This window comes from Phalacrocorax carbo, chromosome 11 (assembly GCF_963921805.1).
Source record: "Phalacrocorax carbo chromosome 11, bPhaCar2.1, whole genome shotgun sequence".
Classification (NCBI taxonomy): Eukaryota; Metazoa; Chordata; class Aves; order Suliformes; family Phalacrocoracidae; genus Phalacrocorax; species Phalacrocorax carbo.
In genome coordinates, this window is record NC_087523.1 from 2,110,521 (window position 1) to 2,117,878 (window position 7,358).

The 7,358-nt window shown below is 59.4% G+C and overlaps 1 protein-coding gene across 1 annotated transcript; it reads right to left on the minus strand.

Annotated features, from left to right (window-relative positions):
• Positions 1-3,640: 3,640 nt before the first annotated feature.
• Positions 3,641-7,044, minus strand: PDZD11 (PDZ domain containing 11). Its single transcript, XM_064462822.1, has 6 exons — positions 6,905-7,044; positions 6,678-6,761; positions 6,092-6,148; positions 5,641-5,739; positions 5,400-5,460; positions 3,641-4,673 (listed from the first exon to the last, which is right to left on the minus strand). Exons 1-6 carry the CDS (start codon positions 6,989-6,991, stop codon positions 4,639-4,641), a joined length of 423 nt encoding a protein of 140 aa, XP_064318892.1. The 5' UTR covers positions 6,992-7,044; the 3' UTR covers positions 3,641-4,638.
• Positions 7,045-7,358: the final 314 nt, after the last annotated feature.

Here is a 7,358-nt window from a genome sequence, read left to right on the forward strand (position 1 = left end):
GGTGGAGATGGTGCGTGATGCACTGCACAGTATCAAGTATCGCCAGGCGTGGGACACCAACGTCATCAACAGGCATGATGTCATCCAGGTGACTGCCAATGCTGATGTGGGCTGCTGTGCCTGTGAGTGGGGGCCGGAGGCCTGAGGGGGCTGAGGTGGGACCAGCTGCCTTCCACTGAGGTCTTGCCTTGTGTTAAGCGGAGGGGCTGCCCTGTCCAGGCAGCTGGGCAGGAGAGATGCTTGGAGTACAGGCCACTGCTTGGGACCACCGCTGCAAGTGTTGCTTGGCACAGCGGGATGGGAAGGGGTGGGGTGGGTGCTACTTCGACAAGACCGGCATCTCTGAGGGACCTAGAGAGGACACTCGGGCCAGGCAGAATGCCTGCAGTGGCTGCGTGTCAGAATCATTAAGGTTGGAAAAGACCTACCGGACCATCAACCCCCAACCCAGCACCCCCAGGCCTCCTGAACCATGTCCCCAACTGCCGCGTCTACATGTTTTTTGAACCCCCCCAGGGACGGTGACCCCCCCACCTCTCTGGGAAGCCTGTGCCAGGGCCTGACCCCTCTGGCAGGGAAGGCATTTTCCCTCATCTCCAACCTAAACCTCCCCTGACGCAGCCTGAGGCCGTTCCCTCTCGTCCTGTCACTGGTGACTTGGGAGCAGAGACCAGCCCCCCCCTCACTCCAGCCCCTCTCAGGCAGCTGCAGAGAGCTAGAACGGCTCCCCTCAGCCCCCTCTTCTCCAGGCTAAACCCCCCCAGCCCCCTCAGCCGCCCCCCAGCACACTTGTGCTCCAGACCCTGCCCCAGCCCCGCTGCCCTTCCCTGGACACGCTCCAGCCCCTCAGTGTCCTTGCAGGCCCCACGCGCTGTTCAGGCAGGGGAAACAACTTTCCTTCCGCCTTGTTTAGGGCGGTGCCTGAAGCCCTTGAAGAACAGGGCTGTGGCGACGCTGGGATCCTGGCAGGTTGAGGATGGGTATCGTGCCGTTACCAACTCCCCTGTTGAACACCTGGTGAGTGAAGAGCAGGCTGGGCTGGAAGGCTCCCCTGTTAGAGTGATGCCATGAACCAGAGGGTCCTGTTAAGGGCAAGATGCTGTCTTAGGGTTGGTCACCAGCTGTAGGAGTCTGGGATGGTCCCTTGAACAGGATTTGGCGCTGGCTCCCTTAAAGCTGAGCTACGCCCAGCCTCTGGGGAGTGCAGCAGGCTGGCTGTAGACAGCAAGATCCCACCTCTGCCTAGGACAACCAGGAGCCCAGAGCCCTTAGCGTGTAGCTGTGTAATTCCTTCACAAGTTCCTCAACTTGAGGCAGCTCCTCTGCGCCTCTAGCCTAGTCTTTGCCCTGTATTCTCAGTGCCAAACCTGAGAGAGGGAGAGGGCAGGGAAGATGGAAGAGAGCACCTGGCTGTCCGATGTGTCTGGACAGAGCCAGCCCTTCCATGCAAGGATCTGGTAAGGATGGCCTCTCTCCAGAATACCCGGTGCATTCAGCTGGGCCCAATGGTCCGACCTACCTGGCTCAGGTGGCTCCAAAAGGTAACTCTGGTTCTGCAGGCCTCAGGATGTTGTGACAGGGTGATGCAAATTCTGGCCCCACTTGGAGGAAATCCCGCTCGTAATCCAGAGCATGCCCACGTACCGCCGCGCTCCCATTCCAGACCCTCTCTGGCAAGCGGTGATGCTAACGCTGCGGTCTGCTGGGTGGTTGGTGGAAGCACAGCCGTTTTCTGGCACATTAACTTCTGGGGGTTTTTTCCCCCCGCCTTAATCTAGTAGGGTTGTTGCCAAAGCAGGTTGTAAATAAAGCCCCGCAGCACCTGGCGCCGCAGGTGAGCGGAGCATTTCCTGGGTGCGTGTGCCACATCCCTGCCCAGGGGCTGGCGCAGAGGGTGGGCTTCCTTCGGCAGGGCTGCGCGAGGAAGGGGCGGCCCGGCTCACCTCTGGTGTGGCGTCGCATCCCACCAGCCCTGGCAGCCTTGACAGCTGACTGATTCACTGCCAAAGCCAGAGGGGTATGGATAGCACGACGGCTCCGGTCTCCCTTGTGCCTGACCCCCCCCCCACTGTCCAAACCCCACCTGAACAAGATCTTGAAGCTTAGTGGCTTTTGGAGCTCCTGAGCTGAGTGGCAGAGCCATGCTGGAGGGGTCTCTGCTGCCAGAGCAGGGACAGGGGCAAACGATTTCGGTACAGGAAGTTTATTTTACTCTCTTAAAGCAGCTGGCATCGTCAGGGGACCTGGGCAAGCAGAAGGTGGTCCTAAGGCGTTAAATCGGCCTTCTGCCTTTCTCTGTAGGGGGCCCTGAGCCCCTCCTAAGTGCCAGAAAAGAAATGGAATAGACTTCAGTAGTGGCTAGCTGAGAAATGAGCCAAGACCGTGGTTGTTTCCCCCTGTGCTTCCCTGTTCCTGATCAGATGTTAAAGAAACCTCATGAAATGCCTGTGTGAAGCACCGTGCCCGGAAGCAGCAGCACAATGCCAACATGGACCACCGGCCATCCCCCGAGCAGAACGAGCTTCCCCTCGTGGTGCCGTCGGAGCCAGCACCGCAGCCTGGAGAGCATCGGCCTGCCCGAGCGGAAGGGTGAGAGGGGTGAGCGCGGCGGTCTGGGGGACAGGGAGGAACAGTACATGCTGCAGCTCAGGCTTATCCAGGGGTTTGCAGTAAGGAGCAGGGGGAGCTTTTAAAGAAAACCTCTGGGTTTGTAGCCTTTTCTCTCACGCAGTGACTGAATCCAAGCGCGCCCGCCCTGCTTGTGACTCTTGGCCTCTCTTTTGCAAGTCAAGTTAATTACCTCTGAGTAATGGCAGGGAGGAAGCTGCCCTGGGCAGGGGATGCTTCCGGGAGCTCCTGCGAGGGGCTGCTCTGGAGCAGGATGAAGATTGAACACTGAGGTGGTATTCGCAGCCCCCTGCAGAGAACTCGAGGTGCCTCTTGGCACTCGGGCTGTGTGCCTAAAGCACATTCAACGGCTGTTTTTCCACCAGGCAGAGCCCGGGGCTGGCTTTGGGGCCAGGGACTGCCTGCCAAACCGCCACCCCGGCACCTCCAAGCACAAGGGGAGAAGGGAAGGCAGGGCAGTACGAAACGCTGCCTTGCTGCGACCCGAGCGGCCTCCCTCCCCAAGGAACGGGTAAATGCTGGGAAACCGGTGTGAGATGGGAGAGGCTAATGTCCCATGGGACACAGAGGCCTGTCGCGTACAAGGGCTCTTAGCTTCCTTCTCAGTGTTACAGCGGGGCTTCCAGGGTGCTTATTTCCCTGGCAGAAAAGCTACTTTTTTTTTTATTCTGAGCTAAGAGCAGCCTGGCTTGGCAGCACTGGAGCAGGGTCAGGGTGGCTGCTCCTGGCTGTCTCAAGCGAGCTGCTGCGTTAGTGCCACCACAGACAAAACCCCCCACTGCAGCAGTGCTGAAACACTGCCCCAGGCTAATCAAGGGCTGGCTCCCCTCGCAATCGGTGGGAAAAAAACCCTTAAAACAGGGCTGCACCTCATGTGGGCCCCACACTTCCCTCCCACAGGCTGTAAGGGCAACCAGAACCAAGCCCTGTCTGAGCCGCCCACCCGGCCTTTCCTTCGGGTGGTGACAACCCTCCACGGAGGCTTCCTGAGCAGGGATAAGGTGAAGTCTGGTTGCTGTACTCGTTTTATTTTTATTCAGTTACTACAGACAAGCAGAAAACACCGCACAGAAGGCCAGAGCTAGGGCTGTCCTGATGCCATTTACAATGTGACAGAACCACGCATTTGCCCCCCGGTTTGCTGGTAACAAGCATGTTTTCCCCTGCCCTCTCCCAGTGCGGGGCACAGCAGCTTCCTCGCCTCTCTCTGGACAACAGGGAAGGGGAGAAGTTTACCTGGAAGTGGCGGGGAGCTGTGATGGGAGCACGTGATGGGGCCAAGCGCAGGAAGCAAGCTCAGCAAGCGAAACCTTTACCCGCACAAGCACCACGCCTGAGGGAACCCGGCCAAGCACCCACAGCAGTTTGGAAACGCGCTCCGAGCGTCTCAGTCCTGTATCGTTGGGGGCGTTAAGCGGCAAAGAGGTACAAACATGCCTTGGCAGACTAGTGCAGCTAGAGGTGTGCACCGAGTTTGAGTGGAGTTTACTCCTGCTCCTTGAGTCCCAGGCAAACCCCGTAGTGTAGGGCAGAGGTAGGAGAGTGGAGAAGGAAAGAATTTCATGTCACCAGAGAAGTGAACAGGTGGATCTCCTGGAGGACAAAGGCCACGCTCTGCTCAAGCACGCTCTGACCGGCTTGGCCTTACATCTAGTGACAAGGCTTGGATCCACAACCAGCTGAGCACTCCTTTAAATCAAGTCCTGCTAGAAGAGGAGCCCAGATCTTGCTGGAGGATCTGCCCTCTGGTACCCACTTCCACAGCACCACCATCAGCTTGTTTCAACACCCAGTACAGGGAGTACAGACGAAAGCCCCATCCATCTTCCAGCTAAATAAGACTGTTGGCGTCCCTCCACGAAGGAAGCAGAGCCGATGCCTGTGCAGCCGACAGGACAGTTGTACCTCCAGTGACAGCTAAAACTTCGTGTGTCATCTCGGATGTTGAGGAAAAGTAGCAGAGAGCTGTTTGCAGGATGGCCACTCTGCAGACCCGCAGACAGCCGCCTGCTAGTGAACCGTTCTTTCCTTCTGTCTCTGGTAATCTGGAAGGGAAAGAGGAGACGAGGCTGAAAGGGCAGGAGCGGCAGTCACCGATGGCAAGGGGGAATTAGCCAAAACGCTAAAGGAAAAACATATATCCTGTTTACACTTCACTAGTCAAGGCACGGTTTGCTACACTCTTGGGTAGCAGCTGGGTTCAAAATAGCATGTTCACACCCCAGCCAGACATTTCCAGTTATTTCAGGGCATTTAGAACAAAAGTCTGTTTAAAGTCCTCTCTCCCCCACCACATATTTTTCTTCTTTCTTCACTTAACTGTCAGTTTCTATTTTATGAAGAATCTTTGTCTGGCTTGACCTAACCTTATTTCTCCCCCCTTCCTTATATCTGTGGACTTCATTGGGTGCAGAAACCAAAAGTTAAGAGTATTTTCCCTCAGTCAGAATTTAGATGTTCTTAGGGAGGGATAAAAACCACAAGCAGCACCCGCCATCGGCATATGTCCATCAGGGATGGAACTAATTCCTATGTTATTCAAGGATAAGTAGCTGCTTCTACATCTCTAAAGCTAACGTTTCCATTCAACAATCATCCCACCTTTTAGCGCTGTGTCGCTAAGCCCTGCTCTAAAAGTTTTTCTATGTTAACACCATCTGCGACTTTAGACTGGTAAGCACCAAGCTCAGGTGGAATCGGCCGGCATGCACGGCAGTCTGCTTCCCAGCCAGTGCTGCTAGTGACTGGACTCGGCGCTGGCGGGCACTTACTGTAGGGGAAGTAACGCACACGCATGGTGATTTCACGGGCTGTCTTCAGGATCTCCACAGCCTGAAAGCAGAAAGAGTTGCTCAGTGAGCAGCCTGGGCTGGAGGATGGGAAAGAGGAATGTATGGGTTACATGGTGCCACAAGGGGAGTTGGTGCAGGCTGAGAGGCTGGGGGGAGATGGTGTACGCACAGACTCCCTGCCCTGTCTCTGCTCCAGCCGCTGGGCCGCAGGAGCGCTCACCTTGCTGTGCTCGATGTCCTGGAAATCCACATCATTCACTGAGAGCACCTGGTCCCCTTCCTGCAGCCCAGCTCTGTGGGCATCCGAGTCTGGGATCACCTGTGAAGGGAAGAGCAGACACAGCAACAGTGACTCTCCGCACGGCCGGTGCCTCAGCTCTCCTCCCATGCAGCCAAGACAGCCCAGCCCCAGGGTCTCCCCGCAGTGCTCATCCAGGGCACTCACATAGGACAGGGGAGGATGGGGGACTCTGGTGCCCCAGCAACACTCCACAGGCTGGGGAGAGACCAGGAAATGGTGCAGGACTGTCTGATTGCTGCTTGGTGCATGGCAAATTACAGCTATGAGTTCAGAGATGCATATAAGGCATACGGCAGTCTCACTGCACGCCCAGCAACACCCAAGGGAGCACGCAGAACACGGGGAGGGAACGGCAGAAGGACAGACACACCTTAGAGATGAAGATCCCCAGCTGCGAGGCTTTTCCTCCCCGGATGTTGAAGCCCAACTGTGAGAGAAACCAGCAGTGAAATGCAGTCACCCCCTTTGGCTGGATATGTGTCTTTCCGGACGGAGCAGAGGTGTTGGCAGCAGCGAGCACCGGCCCTTCTCTGCTAACTTCTGTCGTAATCTCACCTCGAGCACCCGTGGGGCCCCCGACCTTGACCAGCCCCACAGCACAAGATGCGGTACTTCTCCACCTGACCCACAAAGGTTTCGTTTCCCCCTAGGGCACGGCCCTTCCCAGCAGGGCAGGAGCAATGCCCCGTCCATCCTACCAAGCCCCTGGATGAGGAAAGCACCGGGAACCCGCCCGACCTCCCCTCGGCGGTTATCTTGCTGCGAGGGTGCTGCTGGTCGGGGTTTACCGTCATCCCGCAGCTCTGCCGGCCGATTTTTACCAGGAAAAGCACTGGGAATAACGGCCAGGAATGAAACGGGGGAAACACCAGGTGGAGGAAGCGGCCGGGCTGGGCCTGCAGCTCCCCACGGAGCCCGTGGGGCCGCGGGTGGGGGGTGGTTTAGCGGGGTCTCACCTGCGCCCCGGGCGGCTTCTTCAGGATGATGGTGCGGGGCAGGAACTGCGTGAGCTCGTTGTTGTAGTCGGGGTGGTACACCCTCTGCAAGGCAAGGCGCCGGCGGCCGTCAGGCGGCGGGACCTGTCGCGCACCCCCGGGCCGGGCCGGGCCGCGGCCCCCGCCGCTCCCCTGCCAGCCGCCGCAGCCCCGGCCGCCGCCGCTCCCTTCCGCCCCCGTCCCCTCACCTCATGCGGCGGCACCCAGGCGGGCGGGCTCTCGTAAGGCGGCAGGAAAACCACCGGGAAGTCATCGTAGGGCAGCCGACCCTCCATGCCGCCCCGCCGCCTCACGGGATCGCCTCACGGATCCCCCCGCCCTGCCCCGCCCCGCCGCCGCACGACACCGCACCGCCCCTCGCCCCGCCCCGCCGCCTCACGGATCGCCTCACGGATCCCCCGCCCCGCACCGCCCCGCACCGCCGCCGCACGGGCACCGCCCCGCCCCTCGCCCCGCCCCTCAGCCTCACGGATCGCCTCACGGATGCCCCGCACCGCCCCGCCGCCGCACGGCACCGCCCCGCCCCTCGCCCCGCCCCGCCGCCTCACGGATCGCCTCACGGATGCCCCGCCCCGCCCCGCCGCCGCACGGCACCGCCCCGCCCCTCGCCCCGCCCCGCCGCCTCACGGATCGCCTCACGGA

Coding starts and splice junctions, on each gene's coding strand:
- PDZD11 (XM_064462822.1), bottom strand. CDS start 6,991: ATGGAGGGTCGGCTGCCCTACGATGACTTCCCGGTGGTTTTCCTGCCG. Junction 5,740..6,091: donor TGGGGATCTTCATCTCTAAG/GTGTGTCTGTCC, acceptor TTCCCTTCACAG/GTGATCCCAGACTCGGATGC. Junction 4,674..5,399: donor TGTGCGTTACTTCCCCTACA/GTAAGTGCCCGC, acceptor TTTCCCTTCCAG/ATTACCAGAGACAGAAGGAA.